The sequence below is a fragment of the Cetorhinus maximus genome, chromosome 21 (genome assembly GCF_964194155.1).
Source record: "Cetorhinus maximus chromosome 21, sCetMax3.hap1.1, whole genome shotgun sequence".
NCBI classification, from domain to species: Eukaryota; Metazoa; Chordata; class Chondrichthyes; order Lamniformes; family Cetorhinidae; genus Cetorhinus; species Cetorhinus maximus.
Window position 1 is genome coordinate 44,123,966 of NC_135899.1, and position 21,975 is coordinate 44,145,940.

Genomic DNA, 21,975 nt, shown 5'->3' on the forward strand with positions numbered 1-21,975 from the left:
AACTTCTTCCCCTTTTACATTCAGGTTCCATTGTTAGACTCATTCCATTGGCCTTTTTGATTATTTCTTTGCACCTGATTACTATATTTAAATGTTATAGGTTTAGAAAGAATCCTAAATCTCTTCAAACCACCACTGTTCCTAGTTTTTAACCATTCTCCTTGAACCTCACCTGGAGGGACAGTAATCTCCTGGGAAGTGAAGATCTTGCATGGCGGTGAATCCTCTCGGTGTCACCTGCCATCTGATGATTGAGGGAAACTCGTAAAAAGAGGGTTCTTGTGATTGGGCACCTTTGGAAGTGGGGTATTTGAAAACAGGAACCTTTGTGATAAGCCCTCTAAAATGCCGATACTGAAGCAGTTCAGGACAGTGAACTCCTGATGGTAGCACTAGAACCTCATGGAAAGATTGTAAAACAAAGACTGGACCTAGAGGGCGGACTGACCTTTTCGCAGTGATCCACACCAGCTGCTCCAGGAGTGCCATGTTCGATTTGCTCCACCTTCACTCCTGTGAATGCCTGTGCTCCAGGAGATCCGGAACTACAGTTACCACAGAAAGTCTACAAACAGACAGAACAAGGAATGATAAAAATAAGGATCAAAAGGAAGGAACAAGCAACCTTCCTTGTGACACTGTCATACTGGAATTCCAGATCTGGCATCCAGTCACCAGCCATTGAAAGCAGAGTGCTGATTGTACATTAAATTTAAAGGGATGAACCACAATGTGAATTATCAATATAGCAATACGCCACCATATGGAAATTATCAATACAGGGATACAGCACCATGTATACATTATCAATACAGGGTTACACCACCGTGTGTATATTATCCATATAGAGAAACAGCACCATATGTATATTATTGTATATGCGCATATTTGGGGGGGGGAAACAGTTGCATAGTGGTATTGTCACTGGACTAGTAATCCAGAGGCCCAGGATAATGCTCTGGGAACACGGGTTCAAATCCCACCATAGCAACTGGTGGAATTAAAAAATTCAGTTAATAAATCTGGAATTTAAAGTTAGTCTCAATAATGGTCACCATGACAACTATCATCGATTGTCGTAAAAACCCATCTGGTTCACTACTGCCCTTTAGGGAAGGAAATTTGCTGTCCTTACCTGGTCTGGCCTACATGCAGCTATGTGGTTGACTCTGAACTGCCCTCTGAAATAACCTAGCAAATCACACTGTTCAAAGACAATTAGGGATGGACAACAAATGCTGGCCTTGTTCACATCCCATGAAATGAATAAAAAATATACAGGAATATGTCACCATGTATATATTATCAATGCAAGGCTATGTCCCCATATAAATATTTAAAATACAGAGATACTGCACTGGGTTCCTCCGTCATTTTCCTCTCCAGAAAGATTTTCAGCTGCAAATTAAACTTTGGTGATCCTCCCTGGTATCATTTTGCCTAAATCTAACTCCTTTCATTATGAGATGTTCTGTGCAGTTCTCTTCCTACTTTCAACTTCTGGATTTTTGACTGTCATGAATAAAATGTAGGAAAGGCCATTCAGCCCCTTGAGCAAGATCCACCAGTCAATCAGATCATGGCTGATTTGTATCTTAACTTCATTTTCTCACCTTGGCTTCATATTCCTTAATACCGTTGCCGAAAAAAAACTCTATCAATCTCAGTTTTGAAACTTTCAATTTGACCCCAGCCCCTACCTCAACAGCATTTTTGAGGAAGAGCGTTCCAGATTTCCACTGCCCTGGGCAGGAAGCAGTGCTTCCTGACTTCCTCCTGAATGGATTCGCTCTAATTTTAAGGTTATGAACCCATGCCTTTCACTCTTCCACCCATACAGCAGATAGCTCTTCACTATCTACCCCATCAAATTACGTTACCACCTTAAACCCCTCAATTAGTTCACACGTTAATCTTCTATACATAAGGGGATACGTACCTAAGCCTAGCCTATACAACCTGTCCTCATAATTTAACTCTTTTAGCCCTAGTAAATAGTGAATCTGCACTGCAGATTCCCCTCCTAGGCCAATACATCCTTGCTGAGGTGTAGTGCGCAGAACTGAATACAATACTCTAAATGGGGTCTGATCAGAGCTCTATGCATATAACTACGCTGTAACATAACTTTCATCCTTTGTTGTCAAGTCTTCCTAAGATAAAACAAATTTATTGAGGAATAGGAAACCAAGGTGAGTAAATGGAGTTAAAATAGCTAGATCAGTAGTGATTTAATTTAATGGAAGGACAGGCTTGAGAGCTGAATAGGCCTGCTCCCATCCCTATCCCACTTTTCTTCATAACCATGAAACCTTCAGCGGTTCATTGAGTAGACTCGGGGATGTCTATATATTGGGGAATCTAACTCAAACCACACCAGGCATATCAACAACTGGCTGGAAATGGACACAGGTAAATTAAAATCCATCCCGCTTGCAGGTGATTCTCAGGTTGGTAAATAACTAAGAAGAAGCCAGGTCGAGGAAGAGTAATGACTGATTAACTGCTCGAGTTCAGTGATTGTCAACTTTAGTTGCATGTATTCCTACAGATTTCAGCATCACCCTGCCCCCTTCTTCCTGCCATTGGTCACCAACATGTGTATCCTCACAAGGCACCATCTATCCCTGCCAATCTGAAAACTGTTAGTCGAAATACTTTTTTCCTACCTTCAATACCTTTTGTTAATAAACAAAAATTTTATTTAAAAAAAAAGATTTTTTAATGCCCGAATGATTTTTTTCTCCTGGTTTGCTCACATGAATATCCTGGAAATTAATTTTTAAATCTCAGATACTCCAGGTTAATCTTAGAGAGTTGGAAACCTTACATTTGGTGCTGTTAGAAACCTTCCAGATCTCCGTCAGCCTCTGGGCTGTCCAACTGCTGATAAGACAGCAAAGTGTGGTAGAGGTAGGGCAATCAATGACCGATGTTTATGTGGATAAATGTGAAACACCTTGAAATGACACTGCATTTAAATACTGCATAGTTCATATGAAATTCCTTTGACCTGCATTTTATTTTTTAAAAAGTACAAATCCTTTAAAAATAGGCGTGTTGACAGCTCTGTTATAACAATGGATAAGTGGTTTCATTTCACCACATTCATTATCCATGTGCTAATAATTGCACAGGTTTATTTCCCACCACAAAGGAGATCATTAAACCTGTGTGCCTCTGCCAGGTCTCTGAAAGAACCATCCAATTAGCTCACTCTCCTGCTCTTTCCCCATAGGCCTGTAAATGTTTCCGTTTCAAATATATATCCAATTTCCTTTGAAAGTATGGATCAATAACATCTTTAAAGTCAGTATCTAACATCTTCTCTTACCTTGAAGTATGAACTGTTCCTCTCAGCAAACAGTGATAGCGGAGACTGGAACATAAAGGGCAATTTTAAGAATAATGATGTCATTGAGACCAGGGAACATCGTAAATCTACAAATACACCACAAAAAGAACCTGCTGTGGCTCAGTGGTAGCACTAAGTTAGGACTCATATCCCGCATGAGCACAAAATCTTGGCTGGCGTGCCCAATGCAGAGCTGAGGGAGTGATGCACTGAATGGCCCCTCTGCCCACTCAGGTAGATATAAAAGATTCCAAGACACTACTTGAAGAACAGCAGGGGAGAATTCCTGGTCTCCTGGCCAATGATTATACTTTAAACAACATCACTCAAACAGATTACCTGAGCTACTATAATATTGCTGTTTGTGGGATCTTGCTATGTGCAAATTGGTTGCCACATTTCTCGACATGAAACCAGTGACTACAATTTCAACACTGATTAATTGACTGTAGAGTGCTTTGGGACATCCCGAGGATGTGAAAGGTGCTATACAAACATAAGTCTTTCCTTTTTGTTCAGGGTATCTACAAATCTAAGGGGAGTCGGGTGAGATTTTAGGCCAAGATAGTTCCCTTGGTGCACAGGGGCATTCCCTGCACTTGAGCCAAACTGAGCCTCATTCTTTAAAGTGTGCTACGTAGTTAGACATTCGTCTGCACACACCCAGCAGATCACCAAAAGTCCATGACTGCATCTCTGTGAGGGGCTCCCAGTGAGTTAGAAACTTCTTTAGCCAGAGAGTGGTGAATCTATGGAATTCATTGCCACAGAAGGCCGTGGAGGCCAGGTCATTGAGTGTATTTAAGACAGAGATAGATAGGTTCTTGATTGGTAAGGGGATCAAAAATTACGAGGAGAAGGCGGGAGAATGGTGTTGAGAAACTTATCAGTCATGATTGAATGGCGGAGCAGACTCGATGGGCCAAATGGCCTAATTCCTGCTACTATGTCTAATGGTCTTATGACCACTCACCTTATATTAGTCCACTTTGTCCTGTTTCATATCACTCTTAACACCCCCCATGCATCACATTGAGTATGCCCATCAAACTCTGACACTAACTCTGGGATGGGGAGAGGGTCTGGGAGGGAGAAGCAGGGTGGAATAGGAGGGGCAGTGAGAAGGTTTTGGAAGGTGGGATGGGGATCTGGGAGTAGATGACATTGGCTTTGGGAGGGGGGCTATGAGGGGGTCTGGGAGGGGGAGTGAGAAGTTCTGGGATGGAGGGAGACAATCTCTGAGGATGGTCTGATAGAGGGTCTAGGAAGGGGAGTGGCAGAGGGTCTGGAGGGAGAGTGGGAGAGGCTCTGGGAGGGGAGTGACCACAGCCCTTCCTTCTATGAAGAGAAGGAACATAGGACTTAGGAGCAGGAGTGGGCCATTTGGCCCTTCAAGCCTGCTCCACCTTTCAATAAGATCATGGCTGATTTGGTTGGGGTTTCAATTCCACTTTCCTGTCAGTTCCTTGTCCAACAAAAGTCTATCTAACCCTGCCTTGAATAAATTCAACGGCCTAGTCTCTACTACCTTCCGAGGAAGAGAGTTCCACATTCTAATGACCCTCTGAGAGAAAGAAATTCTCATCTCCATCTTAAAGGGGAGATTTCTTATTCTTAAACTGTGCCTACGTGTTCTAGTTTCCCCCACAAGAGGGAACATCCTCCAGGTATCCACTCTATCCAGTCCCCTCAGTTTCTTATATGTTTCAATAAGGTAGCCTCTCTTTCTTCTAAACTCTAAAAAGGCATAGACCCAACCTGCTCAACCTTTCATAAGATAGCCCCTTCATCTCAGGAATGAGTCGAGTGAACCTTCTCTGAATTGCTTCTAACGCAATTAGATCTTTTTTCAAATAAGGAGACCAAAACTGTACATAGTATTCCAGATGTGGTCTCACCAAGGCCCTGTACAGAAGCAGTAAAACTTCCCTACTTTTATATTCCATTCCTCTTGCAATAAATTCCAACATTCCATTTGCCTTCCTAATCACTTGCTGCACCTGCATACTAACTTTATGTGATTCATGTACCAGGACACCCAGGTCCCTCCGTACCACAGTGTTTTGTAATCTCTCTTCATTTAAATAATATGCTGCTTTTCTATTCTTCCCGCCAAAGTGGACAAGTTCATACTCCCATCTGCCAAATTTTTGCCCACTTACTTAACCTGTCTATATCCCTTTGCAGATTCTCTATCTCCTCTTGACAACTTACTTCCCTAAGTTGGGTATTTCCTCAGATATGCCCCACTCTACTCCATGGCTAATTTTGTTGGACGTGTTTATCCCAAAGGGTCTGGTGACAATATGGCGAGATAATGGTAGAGTTATGGAAACATAGTGAAGTTATTGTAATGTTACGGTAAGATTAAGGCAATGTTACAGGGACGTTTCAGCAAGGTCATGGTGCCATTACGATGAGGTTATAAAGGTTACAGTGAGGTTACAGCGAGGTTGTGGTGAAGTTACGGCGAGATCAATTCTGAGGAAACTCCAGATTGTTACTGTCCATTTTGCTGTAACATTTCTTCTCTTTAATAGTCAGTGGGGGTGATTCTGACTTTAAGCATTAAAACAGGCTTGCCTCCCACTGACTTCAATATTAATAACAATCAGGAAAGATATAAACGGGCTCTGGACTCACGATCATCCATTTTACAATACTGCACAAAGTCAATATGAATCCCCAGTTAGTCTGAAGTCAGCAATCAGACTGAGCTAGGTCCACTACTGTGCTGATTAAAGAATGATGAAAATGTTTAAAGAATGTACTTAATTTTGACAGGAGAAGTATCTTTATTGTTCAGCCTTCTTGTGGACAATTGTATAGTTTGAAATGACTGTAAATATTCTGTTTGTACTGAGTAATGTTCCTTGACCTGTTCAATATTATATAAACATGCCTGATGTTTGTACCCTTGCCCCTGATGGGCTGCATTCTTCAGCCTTCTACTGAAAGCAGCTTCATGTGACAGGGAGTGAGTTAGTCTAGTAAGTGGAACATGTGAGGAAGGAATCTTTGCTCTATCCCCAGGCCCAGGGTTATATAAGAAGAAGATAAAGTCACACTCTGATATACAGGGAATGCAAAGTCCATTTATGGGTGTGATCATCAATACTGAGCCCAGTGGTATATCCAGTGGACGAATCCCTAACATGACTGAGCCCTCCTCCTGCAGCATAGCTCCCCTTCTGGTGTTTGATGATTCTTTTCAGTGAGAATATGAACTCCAGAGGGTAGGTTTTGATATTTAGCTGACTGACAGCTCTGATATGAACAGGCAACGCTTGATGTTGAGGCTCTGGCCTCATTTCCACTGGCAGCTGGACACAGCGTGCCCTCAAACACTGGACAGCCACCACTGAGGTAAGCTGCAGGATCGCAATCACTGAGGGTGGGGGACCTGAGCAGGGTGACTGGGAGTTGGCAACAGCGCATGTTTTTTGGTGGGTCCCAGAGAAGCATTCCTGCCTCTCTTGATCCACAAAACTTACTCAGTTCTTGCTGGTGCGAAGCTATTTCTAATCCATCAGCTGTGGAGCTGATCAGGATGAGCATTGCAAAAGTTCCAACTAGGTCCTGTTGAAAAGGGCGAATGATTTGGACACCTGCTAGGAGGCTCCTTTTAGCATGGCATCACTGGAACTCTCTCCCTAACAGCACTCTGGGTGTACCTACACCACATGGACTGTAGCAGTTCAAGGCAGCTCACCACCACCTTCTCAAGGACAACTAGGGGTGGGCAATAAATGCTGGCCCAGCCAGCGAAGCCCACATCCTGTGAATGAATAAAAAACAAGGCTGGTGTTACTGGGATGGAAAGGTTAACAATACCATGTCCCAGTGACACCAACCGAAGGCAGGGAAAAATCGATTCTCAGTGTTGGAAATGGGTAAAAGTAACTGAACACTTCACCAAAGGCCCAGGGCCACGTGATTGTAATTTGGGCTGGTGGGGCGGGAGATCAGGGCCTGTCAGTCAGAGAAAACATTCAAAGACATTTCTATTTCCCCACATCCCAAACAATCTACTAATACTAATGAACACAATACCATTCCTGGAAGTCCAGGGGCACCAGGCATCCCATCATTCCCTGGAATTCCCTGAAAAATAAAGAAAGCATTAGAAGCAAGCTTCACCCCAGCACAGTGCACTTGGGATGTCAGGAGTGTGGTTCACAGGGTGAGAAAGGCATGAAGGAACACAATGCAACAGATGATTTCAGACAGTGTCACATGCAGCTGTCTTGTTTCAGTCAGCAACTGGTCTCTGGATCTCTCAATCACTAACAGAGTCCGGAGCTCGTGAGTAATTACTTCCCAGGTTCCTTATTTTCAGAAAATACAGATTTTTTGACCTAATGTAAAATAATTCAGTGATTCATTTACAGGTAACTTCGCAAAAAATTGAGTATGGGATATATCTGTGCTAAAATGTGGCAGTGTTGGGTATATCAGAGTGTTACAGTGAAAGTTGGGGGGTATATCAGAGTGTTACAGTGAGGGGTAGGGGGTATATCAGAGTGTTACAGTGAGGAGTAGGGGGTATATCAGAGTGCTACAGTGAGGGGTGGGGGGTATATCAGAGTATTACATTGAGGGGTGGTGGGTATATCAGTGTTAGTGAGGGATGTGGGGTATATCAGAGTGTTACAGTAAAGGGTGTGGGGTATATCAGAGTGTTACAGTGAGGGGTGTGGGGTATATCAGAGTGTTACAGTGAGGGGTGTGGGGTATATCAGAGTGTTACAGTGAGGGGTGTGGGGTATATCAGAGTGTTACAGTGAAGGGGTGTGAGATATATCAGTGTTACAGTGAGGGTTGTGAGATATATCACAGTGTTACAGTGAGGGGTGTGGATATATCAGGGTGTTACATTAAGGAGTGTGGGGTATATCAGAGTGTTACATTAAGGAGTGTGGGGTATATCAGAGTGTTACAGTGAGGGGTGTGGGGTATATCAGCGTGTTACAGTGAGGGGTGTGGGAAATATCAGAGTGTTCCAAGCTGCACACATTGAGCTGAAGTGTCCTTTTTCCCTCTGAGTGGGTTCTTTCTCTACCCGTTGAAGTAGAGTATCTGATTAGGACTGACGTTGTATCAATAGATTTAGAATAGACAAATGTAGTTATGGGAGGTCTTTCTAAACATGATGGGAAAGGTAGCCAGCACATAGACATGATGGGTATATAGTCAGCCCTGTGGGATCCCAATTAACAATCCCAGTCATAAATCTTAATGACCTTCACAGGATCGGTAGACAAATGTTAGAGTGATAAGAGCACAGACTGGGAGGTGTTTGTTCCGAGGCATTCCCAGCCTCCCTGTGAGATAACAGAGACATCTGCAGCCTGAATAATTCTGCTCATTAGGTATGTAACTGGGGGCTGTACTGGGCAGTATAGTAAAATGTGATAACTAAAGGATATAAATATGCTATTCAGCCTTTGTATTAAGGAGATTCTCTGTAGAATCAGGCTGTATCCTCCCAGCATATGCTTGTAAGTCCATGGTTACTTGAAGCTTACAGAGTGGTTTCTTTTTACCACAACACTCTCTTACCTGTCGGCCATTTCCTCCGGGTAACCCTGGTGATCCAGGTGGGCCTGGCAGCCCAGGTGGGCCAGGTGGTCCAGGTGGGCCCTGGAAAAAAAAAATCAATTGTAAAAATTTCTTATCATCTGAAAATAACGATTGAAAATAAGCCTCTGAAGATTGGATTCTTCTCTCTGTGTTAGTCAAACTCCAGAAAGTCCAGGTAAATGAACAATTAAACCAATTGTATAGAAATTCACACTCACCAGAGGCCACACCACTCGATCACCTGCTGCCCCTGGATGGCCTATTTCTCCCTGCAGTAAGTCAAAAAGCAAGGTGGTACGTCAGTGCAAACAGATCGATATGGTACAGATCAGTAACTGGCCATCAACACCACTCTGCACAGCATCTTCCATCAGTACTTGTTCAATGCCTCTCCTTCAGACCAGTACCCATCTAAAGAAGGAATGCCACCACTGGTGACCCATTCTAAAGACAAACATTTACATGGAATTGGATCTTCCATTTGCCTGGGTTGATTTTGTGAACATTAAATTATTATGAAAGTAATCGATAGAACTTACTGTGAGAAATTACTGAAGCCAACAGTCTAAAAGAGCAAAATGAAACTGTGTGCTTCAGCATGTACACTCTTCCCTATCATAGACTCTACACACCCATTTAATCTCCTCCCACAGCTCACAGACACTTGATGAAATGCATCAAATTCAGAACCTATGACGTTAGGACTAAGCTGCTGATTTCCCACTAGATTCGAGTAGTCTGAATATCACAGGACACAAACCCCATCTGACTCCCCATTGACGCCACGCTGTCAGTGTAAGCTCAGGAACTGTGCCACAAAATATAAACTGTACACACGAGAGATGTGACAGAAACAGAACGGGATAGGTCAATCTTCTGCTATGTCATGCCTGTAGTGATGGGGTAAATCATCACAAAGGGCTCGGGGGTTAGGTGACATTTTCCACTCGCTGTTCCATGATTGGACAGAAGGTCAGGCCAAGTGCCTATTGGATGTTCACTCCTTCCAAACGAGGGTGGCTGAGAGATGCAGAAAGTAACCTCCTGCCAGGAGGATTGCCCGCAATTTACTTACTGTCCTGGGTTTTATTCCGACTTAAGTTAATGCAAGGAAATTGGACTGATTAGGTTTTTCACACTCGTGAGAAATCTTCAGATTCCAGCTGAACATTACACTACCAGATCTTTGCCATCACCAGTAGCATCCTTACACCAAACATCCCATAGATCATGGCATTTAAGTTGGCCTTTGAAGCTTTGAGAAATCCCTCCAAAAGCAAGGGTTTGCTAATGTGCCAAGAATAAAATGTGAACCGTTGGTGTAGGAGCCGCCAATTTAAAACATGAAAATTTTTCTGTTCATCGGTTGCCATGCACAGTCTGCTGGGTGTGGGTGTGTCTTAAACTCCCATACATCGTCTTGGCAACATGGTATCCCTTGCTTGATCCTATGCGTTGACTCTTAAGGCAAGTATAACCCCAAACATTTATTTCTGAGCTGAAAAATGGGGGGTGGGGGGAGGGTCAACTTATACGCCAAGTATAGGCCTATTCTGGTGTCGAAAAACAGGGTCTTATACTCCAGGTCAACTTTTTATTTATTCTTTCACAGGTTGTGGGCATCACTGGCTAGGCCAACATGTATTGCCTATCCCTAATTGCCCTTGAGAAGGTGGTGATGAGCTGCCTTCTTGAACCACTGCAGCCCATGTGGTGTAGGTACACCCACAGTGCTGTTAGGGAGGGAGTTCCAGGATTTTGATCCAGTGACAGTGAAGGAAATGTGATATATTTCCAAGTCCAGATGGTGAGGGGAACTTCCAGGCGGTGGTACTCCCATGTGTCTGATGGCTTTTGCCTTCTAGGTGGTAGAGGTCGTGTGTTTAGAAGGTGCTGTCTAAGGAGCCTTGGTGAATTCCTGCAGTGCATCTTGTAGATGGTACACAATGCGGCTACTGTGCGTCGGTGGTGGAGGGAGTGAGTGTTTGTGGATGAGGTGCCAATTAAGTGGGCTGCTTTGTCCTGGGTAGTGTTGAACTTTGAGTGTTGTTGGGGCTGTATTCATCCAGGCAAGTGGAGAGTATCCCATCACACTCCTGTCTTGTGTCTTGTAGATGGTGAACAGGCTCTGGAGAGCCAGGAATGAGTTACGTGCCTGAGGATTCCCAGCCTCTGACAAAAATGCCATTATCTACAGTATGTACATGGACACAGAGCTCCAGTAATCTCTATACACCAACATGTTCTTTATCGATACTTACAGAATCTCCAGGGTGTCGGCTGTCTCCTGGTTGGATTGGGAGCCCACTAATACAGATGCACGGCTCAGCAGTTGCTCCCTGCGCAGCACAAGGTACAGATTCAGTGATCTATCTAATCATTACTCTTAACGCACAGAGGAGTGACAAGAAGTAAGCTATAGAGTAAATATTACAGTGAGTGGTTTCTCTACACTGTCTCCATCAAACACTCCCAGGACAGGTAATGCACAGGGGTAGATACAAAGTAAAGCTCCTTCTGTACTGTCCCCATCAAACACTCCTAGGACAGGTACAGCTCAGGGTTAGATGCAGAGCAAAGTTCCTTCTACACTGTCCCCATCAAAAACTCTCAGGACAGGTACAGCACGGGGTTAGTGCGTGAAGCCATTAATGTATATAATATTATTGGAAAATATTTTTCTTTTAAAATAGAGGTTTAGTCTATGGGTGTGTCTTAATTGGGTTAAAGCCAGTTAGTCTGGATGCTTCGATATGTACTAGTTTTGAGATGTAAGCAGAGAGGTAGAGTGCATTTACATTTTTTGAATAGACCATTCAAAAAGTGGGGTGAAAACTAACACCTATCTAGCAGATACCAAGCAATATGTTTATATTACTAATAAAATTGGTACTATGAAAGAGGTTTAGTTCAAAAGTTGTTGATACAATGAGAATTTACATTCAATGGGCTGTGCTAGGTATAACTTCAGCAGTTTTGTGTGTGTAGAGAAGAGGCAATGGTGAGATCAAAAGCAGCTGTAAGCCTCCAACTGCCTCCACAAGAACCAAAGTGAAAAGAGCCTCATTTTGAATTCATAACATGTAAGTGCTTTGCCTGATGTTTGAGTTGTTGCCTTAATGGAGATTAGTTTGGGAATTTGTTAAGGGTTATGATAGAAGTAATTTGAAGCCATGTGTATATATATTTTAACCTGTGTAAATTAATAAAATGTTTCATTTAGTTTAAGGTAAAACCTCGAGAACTGGTGGTCTGATTCCTGAATTTAGAGTCGCATCTCAAACATAACACTTAAAATGATAGGTTATGACAGTTGTTTAAAGTTTCCCCCGGGACTTTTAAATAAGTCCGCTTTACCAATTTCATTGGTCATAACAGTTACTAACAGAGTAAAGTTCCCTCTACACTGTCCCCATCAAACATTCCCAGGACAGGTACAGCACGGAGTTAGATACAGAGTAAAGCTCACTCTACACTGTCCCATTGAGCACTCCTATTTAAATGCAGGGTTGATTATCACCACCTCTGGACATATGGCACATCACACAATATCGAGCAATTTAAAACTGAAGGAGGTAGGATTTCATTCCCTTTACCAATATGGTGGAAATATAATAGTGAGTTTGGAAACCATTTAATAATGCAACTGTATCTGTTAAGACATTGGGTTGAACTTTCCTTGCCCCATAGAGATGGGTTTGGAGGTGGGTGGGGAATTCCATTGGGACTGCCCTCCAATGCAGTCTCCTCTCCAGATTCCCAGGGGCCTCACAGAGGTGGGCAGGCAATGAAGTCAACTAAGACCCCTCCCCGCCCCCCCACCCCATGGGAAAGACAGTACAATCCAGTCATTGCAATGATACAAGCCTGTCGGGAGTGTTAGTGTCAATGGAAGGGTCACTGTGTCAAGAAAGACCTTCCACTTGACTGAATGCCACTCCAGCAGCAGAGCTCTGGCTCTCCCTTGGAAACTCCTCACTCACTGCTTTGATATTTTACGATAAATGCATAAGCTCATTCACACAAGCTTACCTTTTCACCTTTAATTCCTGGCACACCCTAAAAAACATGAAAGAAGTTTGTTCTGTCAGTGAGAAGAGTTCAAAAGCCTAGAACTTTACTGTGGTGAGCAGATGCTTAACATGCGTCCCACTGTCCACTATAAACCTCCTCATATTAAACAGGTGAAAATCTCCATTAAACTGCTGGATAAAGGAACTTCAGCACAGCTCCTTGAGCCTGTTCCGCTGTTTAATTAGATCATGATCTGTACCTCAACTCCATGTTCCTTGATAGCCTTATCCAACAAAAATCCAACAATCTCGGTCTTGGAAGCTCCTACTGTCTCCTGGCATCCTCAGCTTTCAGTAGGAGAGGATTTCAGATTTCTCCTACGATTTGTGTGGAAAAATGCTTCTCGATTTCACCCGAATGGATCTAAATTTGAGATTGTGACCCCTCGTCCTGACTCTCCCAACAGATGAAATAGTTTCTCTCTATTTACCTTATCAAATCCTTTAATCATTTTAAGCACATTTATTGGATTACCCCTCAATCCTGAAGGGAGTACCAGCCAAGTTTATCCAAAATTTTGATACAATTTAACCTTTTAAGGAGAGATACATGGGCCCATTTCACATTGGCTTGCAAATAGCATCCTCATTCATTCAGGGTTCTCGATGTAACTTAGACAACCGCCTAACTTTTCACTGGCTTTGTTGGGGATAGTTTATCAGGGGCCTTGGGTTACCAACTTTGGTTGGATGCATCCCTGGAGGTGTCATTAGGTGATCTCCCACCTCCATTCATCTCAGCCTCAAACTCTCAGCGCCAGCTGCTTATCTTTGAGGAGCACCATCTTGTGTAAATGTATCAGACCATCTAAATCACTAAAATGTCCCTTCTAACACAAATGGTAAAAAAAGATAAATCTGTGACTTTGAATGCTCCTAGAAAGTGAAAACACAGTTGAGGGAGCCCAGACTCCAACCAATGTTCTGCTCATTGATGAAGTTCAGCACAGTAAAGGATTTGAAATTTAGAATTCAGTCAATATTGATTTGCTAATTGATACAGGTGGAGTAAAAACCATTGCCTGGACTTTTCCTGAGAATTCCCTGTTCTGATCACTCTGGAATATTCCAATTACTTCTCCAGAAAATTTTAGGGTAAATTCACAGTGGGAAGGCATAAATTACAGTGCTTCCTGGGTCAAACATTCCTGTTTTGCTGATGGTTCTCTCTGTCTCAATCACTTTCTCCTCCAGTTCCCTTCTTGTATTGCTGCTCCTGTGCTGAGCTAGTGCCTGGGATACAGCTCACATGCATCAGGCCCCTCCTTCACCCATCATGTCTGCCCACGGACAGTTAGAGTTGGCTAACTGGTCTACTACCATAGTACAAAGAAATGGGGGGTTATTAGTAATAGATGGAACAGTACTTACTGGCAGACCTCGTTTCCCTGGTAACCCCGAATCTCCAGTTTCTCCATCTTTTCCCTGGGAAATACAGAGAACAATCAGTCCATTGAGCGTCAGAGACACCTTGCCATTGATGACCTTAATACATCGAATCACGAGTAACTGAGTGATGATTCAAATGGTGAATTTTTCCCAGCCCCAGGGTGGTGGGTTAGATGTTGGGATGACTCCACTAGGGAGGATTCCCGAGGTGGGGCCAGCAGGCAGATTGGCAGCTGAACGGAGGCAGGCAGCCAACTGAAGTCATTAAGCCCCAATTAGCGGCATCTTGCCAGTAGCAGACACTGCCACAGGTAAGATCACCAGTGTTATGACAGTGGGTCATAGCCCTGAATTATTTACGGACATAGTGAACTTTTAAGTAAGACATGCTTTTTGAAAAAGGACATACAAGCAAAAACTGGCAGAGACTGAAAAGTAACCACTTGCTGGAAAATTCCTATGTAGATTACACTTGACCAACTAGTTCAGAGAATGGAATGTCGCACCTGAAAAGGTGTCAAGGCATCCTTCAGACTGAGACACTTCAAAGGAAGAGATGCAATGCAACAACTAAACTGTAATCTCCTGTGGTTGCTGCGATAATGGAGGCTGATAACCATCTCAACAGAAATCACCTCCTGTAAGTTATATCCCAGACTGTGGCCATGACCTACATTGAAAGAAAGCAGTTTCTGGGCAAAAGACACGTTTGTTTTTTCCTTTCCAGGGATACACAAGAAAAGGGGTTAAAAAGCCAACTGCAACCCTGGTCTGTGTGTGCTATTCTAGTATTCTGTTCTGGTGTGTGTGTGCTGTGAAGATCATAGATGAAGAACATCAACTAGGCATCCCTGCGTTTGCAGGTCAAAAAAGTCTCTCTGATTTCTGGAAGCAAGTCACAAGTCAGCAAAGCCACGATCGAAAAGGAAACAGGACAACTCCTTTCAGCTAATCTGTAGAACTAAGAATCTCTGAACCAAATACTCAACTGCTAAAGTCAGCTCTACCATAATCATCCAACTGAACAGCTGCAACGTTTCACCATCAACTTCTTACGGACTAAGCCAAAGATTGATTTGTATATCTTTTTTAACTTTTATTTTTGGAGTCACTTCACATTTCTAAGTTGTGTGTACGTGTTGCATTTTTATTATATTTTTCTTGCGTTTTAGTAACAAATAAAACTACTCTTCCTTTGACTCGAGGAAGTCTGGTTAAATTGGCTCCTTCTAAAACATAAATACATTTGGGCTGGGAAAAGGCACCCACGATTGAAAGGATCCTTATTAAATTAACCTTGCGGTGACCAACCGAGGGGGTGGAATAAAGAGGGGGAGCCAGCTCATTCCTCCTCAGCCGGGAGCATAACAATTTGGGGGACTTTGCCCGGGGACCACTCCTAACACCAGCTTAATGGAGTCCCTGCAACAAGATGGGGGTTTGTTCAGAGCTGGAGGCTCCACTCCCCAAAAGACAAGTCTGTAGATATTAAAGGCCGTCCCCTTGGCCTCAACCCTGCCGTTGGAAGGGATTCTCCTCAGAACGGAGGGGCATGCCTGCTTGCTCTTAAATTATTTATTTTTTATTCTCCGAGAGGTGCTCTGATGTTCTCTTAGTTGGGGTCTCCCACTAGGGCCGCTATCACCCTTTCAGGAAGTGAGTTCCAGACCCCACCACCCTCTAGGTGAAATATTACATCTCAACTCCCCTCTAATCCTTCCACCTCCTGGTTACTGACCTCTCTGCTAACAGAAGTAAGTCCTTCCTATCCATTCTATCCAGGCTCCTCATAATTTTATTCATCTCAATTAAATCTCCCCTCAGCCTCCTCTGTTCCTAAGAAAACCTATCCAATCTTTCCTCATCGCTCCATTCTCCAGTCCTGGCAACATCTTCATAAATCTCCTCCTCTGTTTGCTCTTTGATGCAATCACAGCCTTCTTATAATTCAGTGATCAGAACTGCACGCAGTACTCTAGCTGCCGTCACCTAGTATTTATATAGTTCTAACCTCCCTGCTCCTCTTTCTATGCCTTGGCCAATAAAGGAAAGTATCCCATTTACCTTCTTCACCACCTTATCTACCTGTCCTGCCACCTGCAAGGATCTGTGCATTTGTTGTCCTCCCAATACGTTACCTCACACTGCTCCAGACTGAATTCCATTTGTCATTTTTCTGCCCACCTGACCAGCCCATTGATATTTTCTTGCAGTCTGCAGCTTTCTTCCTCACTATCAACCACACAGCCAATGTGTGTATCATCTGCAGACTTCTTGACCATGCCCCTTACATTTAAATCTAATTCATTGATACATACCTGGAAAAGCAAGGGACCCAGTACTGGGTCCTCTGAAACTCCACTGGAACTCCACTGGAACTCCACTGGAAACAGCCTTCCAGTCACAAAAACACCCGTGAACCATGGCACTTTTCCTGCCACTGAGGAACTTTTGGGTCCAACTTGCTACTTTCCCTTGAATTCCATGAGCATTTCATTTTCTGATCAGTTTGCCATTGAGATCTTTAAAAAGCCTTGCTAAAATCCACACCTGCTACATCAAATGTTACCCTCATTGACCCTACTTGCTACCTTGTCAAAAAATTCAGTCATGTTCATCAGACATGACCTTCCCTTAGCAAATCCATGGCCTTGATTAATCAGTGTCGCTCTAAACAATAATTCATACCATCTCTCAGGAATATTTCCAGTAATTTTCCCACCACCACAGTTAGAGGGAAGAGTCTGTAATTACTTGGTCTATCCCTTCATCCCCTTTCAAACAATAGTACAATGTTAGCTGTCCTCTAGTCTCTGGCACCACAACATTAACCAGAGAGGATTGGAAAAGATGGTCAGAGCGTCTGCTGTTCCTTCAGCAGTCTGGGATAGATTTCATTTGGGTCTGCTGATTTATCCATTTTCAAGGATGTGAAATCCCTTAATATTTCCTCTCTCTGTGTTTATCCCACCTGATATTTCACACTTAACTACAATGTCCGCTTTGTCCCCATCTTTTCTGAAAACAGACACAAGGGGCAGAATTTTAACTGTAGAACACCCGTTCCCCATGGGGAACAGGAAGTGAGGTCAATCCCACTCTGGTGCTTTTTGCTGGTTCCTGCTTCAATTCCAATTAGGATTTTAATGCCAGCAGTGTCCACAGTTATAGGGAAGCTTGCAGTGGTGAAACCCACGGTCAGCTGACAATGCAGCAAGTGTGTGGTGAGCTAGACAAATAGAGAGGCTGTGCATCAGGGCCATAAAACTTTCCTGCCTAACTACATTGTCATTAACATAAGACTTATCGAGAACTCAAAGGTTGCATGCAGCACTGTTGTCAGCCCACTCGCTCATGACTGAAGTGTAGGTCTGGAGAAGGAGCACTCGCTGTGAAAGAAAGTGAAATTGCCAAAGCTTGGTGGGGCCGCAGGGTTCAGCAGGTAGGTGTGAGGGAACGGGGAAGGGGAGAACAGCAGAACGGTGGAGCACGAGTCTCCACAGACCTGGGTGAAGAGGAGTGGGGGCGCAGGGGAGGGGTTGGGAGGGGTGGGCCTGTGGGACTAGTTGGAGATTGGAGCTGCTGAGTGAGTCTCTATGGGGAGAGGAGTTGGCAAGAGCTGTGCGTGTTTGTATGGTGGGGAGCACTGCGGAGAGTCTGGGGAGCAGTGCACGGAGGGGGTTAGGAGGCAAAGTGTAAGTAAAGTATGTTACATGTGGAATGTTGTGAGGGGTATAATTTTGTAGATGGGCAATTTCCAATTTCTCCAGACAGGAACTGTGGCCTGCAAGCGCAGCCTGCACAACTGCAGTAGAAAGGCTTCAAATCCTTCTGGGACAGCAATTATCAATTGTTAAATGGTGGCATTCATATAGAACTTAACTCTTTTATTGAGGGCATGATTATCAAGCCTCCCCCATCTTGCGGTCTAGCCAGCACCCATCACACTCCCCAACTCCTGGTCTCACCAGCACCAGATTCAGTGCCCATCAAATGTCCTTTATTTTACTTCCTCAGAGTTAGTCACCCTTCCCAGGGCAGGCACAGTGCAGGGTGAGATAGAGAGTAAAGCTCCCTCTACATTTTCCCCATCAAACACTCCCAAGGACAGGTACAGCATGGGGTTAGATACAGAGTAAAGCTCACTCTACACTATCTCCATCAAACACTCCCAGGACAGGTACAGCTTATGATGAATGTAGAGTTAAGCTCCCCCACCTGTCTCAGCAACATATAGACCCAGCCCTCAGAAAGTGCGCCTAATGCAACAAAATGTGTTTCTGTCTTTTCTGGGAACGGGGCTGCGAGTCAGGTTGGTGTAATGAGCTACATCCTGGTGCAGTTCTTGCCTCCAGCATTCGACAAAGTCTGTGTCAAATTCAGTTCACTCGGCACACTCCTCCATCCAGAGGATAGAAGAGACTTGTATCCCATGTGTTTGTTCCCTGGAGGGAGGCCTGATTACCATCAGCTGAACCACCACCCTGTGTTCTGATGAAAGGTAATCAGCCTGAAACATTAACACTTTTCCTTTCACACCCAGATATTACCAGACCTACTGAGTATTTCCAGAATTTTCCATTTTTACTCCATTTCCTTGGGAAATTTTATTGTTAATTTCCCCACATTACTCAGGGCACCTTAGGGAGGAGTGTGGGGAGTCACAATGTTCTCCATCTTTCAACCACCAAGGCCTTGTGACACTGGCTGGCCATTGGAGCACAGCTAACCCACCCATGGCTGAAGAGGTGGCTTGGAGTTCGAAGTTTAAGTGAATAGCTGATGCTTACCCGTATCCCAGGTAACCCCACACCAGGGGCCCCTGGGTGACCTGGGATCCCGTGCTCTCCAGCTTGTCCCTAAAACACAAGATAAAATTACAAAATACAAACTTCATTTTTAAACAATTGGTTGTTTGCCTCTAGTGTCTTTTCTAAAGTAATTTTAGTCCCACCATTAGGAGTCTGGGTAACATGCCCATGAAGCCCATGTAAAAATGTCCATAGGTGACACATGAGAACTTTCTGGGGCTGAGTTTAAAAAGAAACATTACTGGGAGGTTGGTATTGGTGGCAAGCCTTCAGAGTGCTCATACTTAATTGCCTAACCATGTTGCTAGGCCACTTCACACGGAAGTTAAGAGTCAACCACACTTGTGAGGGACTGGAGCCACATATAGGCCAGACCAGGTAAGACCACTAGTCTACCAATTGGGTCTATTTTTTCTTGATTCTTTTATGGGGTTTGGGCATCGCTGGCAAGACCATCATTTGTTACCCCATCACTAATTGCCCTTGAACAGAGTGGCTTGCTAGGCTGGTTCAGTGAGCAGTCAACCACATTGCTGTGGGTTTGCCAGGCTAGATAAAGATGGCAGATTTCCTTCTCTAAAGGATATTAGTGAATCAGATAGGTTTTTACCACAATCGATGATAGTTTCATGGTCACCGTTACTGAGCCTAGGTTTATAATCCAGATGGAATTTAAATTCCATCAGCTGCTGGGGTGGGAGTTGAACCTGTATCCCCGGAGCATTTGCCTGGGCCTCTGGATTACTAGTCCAGCGGCATTACAACTACATCACTGTGCCCCCATTCTAACAACAATTCAACAGCTTCATGGCCACTTTTACTGATGATAGCCTTTTATTCCCAGTTTATTAAAACTGAATTCAAATTCTCAAAATTACACGAGAGGATTTGACCCCTGGGCTGGGGCTGCTGGGACACTGGTGCAGTGATATAATCACTGCATTAACATCCTCCAAAGCTCATCAATTGCTCTTCTTCCCCTCTTCCATTTCCATTGGGAAGCTCCCACTGAACTCAGAGGAACTGAGTGGACTCAGGAACTCAATCGAGTGGATTGTGCAGCAAACCAACTCCCATAGAATGTTTCAAAACCTTGGGATTATTCTGCTGTTTGACAATCCTTAAAGTGTGCACCAATAATTTCACAGCTCTTCCTCAGAAGCACAGGCTTTTTGGTGGTTATGTTAATCAATTTACCCTGAGGGCTGGAGAGTGGGAACGTTCCCATGTTTTGGCATCTCCTGTGTCAGCATCAAACATTGGAGTTAAGTTCCATCTAACACTCCCAGCTCAACAACAACTTGCATTTATATAGCACCTTTAACATAGAAAATGTTCGAAGACTTTGTATAGAGTTGTAGTAAGACAAAAATGGATGCCATATCAAGGAAAGAGATATTGGCAGGAATGATCTAATGCTTGGGTCAAAGAGGTGGCTTCAAGTATAGGCATTAAAGATAGGCCAAGGCGGACAGATTCAGGGAGAAGGTTCCGGAATGTGGAGTCTGGGTGGCTGAAGACACGGCCAACATTGGGTGAACAAAGGAGCTGGGCGATGCACAGGGAGCCAGAGTCAGCAAGTTCTCAGAGGATTGTAGGGTTTGGAGGAGGTTACAGAGTCAGGGAGGAGCAAGAACAGAGAGGAATATGAACACGAGGAGTAGAATTTGAAACTGGAGATATTTGGGGGATCAGGAGCCATTGCATGTCAATGAGAACAGGGATGATAGATGAGCTGGGCTTTGTGTGACTCAGGATGAGGGCAGCAGAGTTTTGGATGATCTGAGGTTTACAGAAGGTGCGTAGTGGATGCTTGCCAGGCTACCATCAAGCTTTAGTGGTAACAAAAGCATGTGTGGGTCTGAGCAGCAGATGAGCTGAGGCAGGGACAGAGACACATGATATTATAGAGGTGGAAGGAGGTAGACACTGTAATGGAGAGGGTATGGAGTTGGAAGTTGAACTGGAATCAAATGGGACACAGAGGCTGGTGAACGGTCTGAGTCAGCCTGAAAGAAGGGAATGGAATCAGTGGGTTTGTGGAGTCAGGGATGGTGACTTTGGTGTCTCCAAGGTTTTATTGGAGGAAACCACAGCTCATCCAGGACTGGATGTCAGTAAAGCAGCCTGAGAACATAGAGACTTGAGAGGCTGAGGAGTTGGAGCTGAATGTCATTGGGCTTGATGTCAAGGCTATGTTTCTTGGTGATGTTGCTGAGGGGCAGCTTGAAGATGAGGTAAAGGATGGAGCCTGGGATTGAGGGAGCTTGGAGATATGAGTGTGAGGTTGGGAAGAGGGGTCATTGCTGGAATGCTCTGGCTATGTCTAACCAGTGAGCTTTTATTTACCCTGGGAACTCCAGAGTGCAGCTTTGGGAGATAACATGGGGCAATCAAAAGACCATATTTGCCTGCAGTAGCCCAGCAGAAACCAGGTGGCAATGAAGCACACAGGCCCCAGCATAGGGCCAGGTTCATTAGCTCAAAACAGAGGCCCTCATTCTCTTGGAGAAAGTCAGAGTTTGAGAGACTCAGTCCTTCCAGGTTTATGGTACAGAATCAAGTCACTCTGATCCTTCATGGGTATCTCCTTTGCACCAGTACAAGTGTTGGCAAGCTGCTCTGGCGACTGAAAATTTTCCATTCTTGCTGGCTGTATTGGCACCCATTAGCAGTATGTGGGTGTTTGTACTGAGGGTCCCACCTTGGGCATCAGGCTTGCAGTGGGTGGGTGGGGGGTGGGGGGGGGGGGGGGGGGGGTGTG

The 21,975-nt window shown here is 44.2% G+C and overlaps 1 protein-coding gene across 1 annotated transcript in view; it reads right to left on the reverse strand.

Annotated features, from left to right (window-relative positions):
• Nucleotides 1-21,975, reverse strand: part of col16a1 (collagen, type XVI, alpha 1) — a 413,938-nt gene that overhangs the window by 90,861 nt on the left and 301,102 nt on the right. Inside the window, exons 35-43 of the mRNA XM_078566895.1 lie at nt 19,191-19,259; nt 14,383-14,436; nt 12,971-12,997; nt 11,200-11,277; nt 9,157-9,207; nt 8,918-8,998; nt 7,409-7,459; nt 3,335-3,379; nt 449-565 (exon numbers count right to left, since the gene is read on the reverse strand). Of these exons, the coding sequence (XP_078423021.1) occupies nt 449-565; nt 3,335-3,379; nt 7,409-7,459; nt 8,918-8,998; nt 9,157-9,207; nt 11,200-11,277; nt 12,971-12,997; nt 14,383-14,436; nt 19,191-19,259 (573 nt within the window). The remainder of the gene's footprint in view (nt 1-448; nt 566-3,334; nt 3,380-7,408; nt 7,460-8,917; nt 8,999-9,156; nt 9,208-11,199; nt 11,278-12,970; nt 12,998-14,382; nt 14,437-19,190; nt 19,260-21,975) is intronic.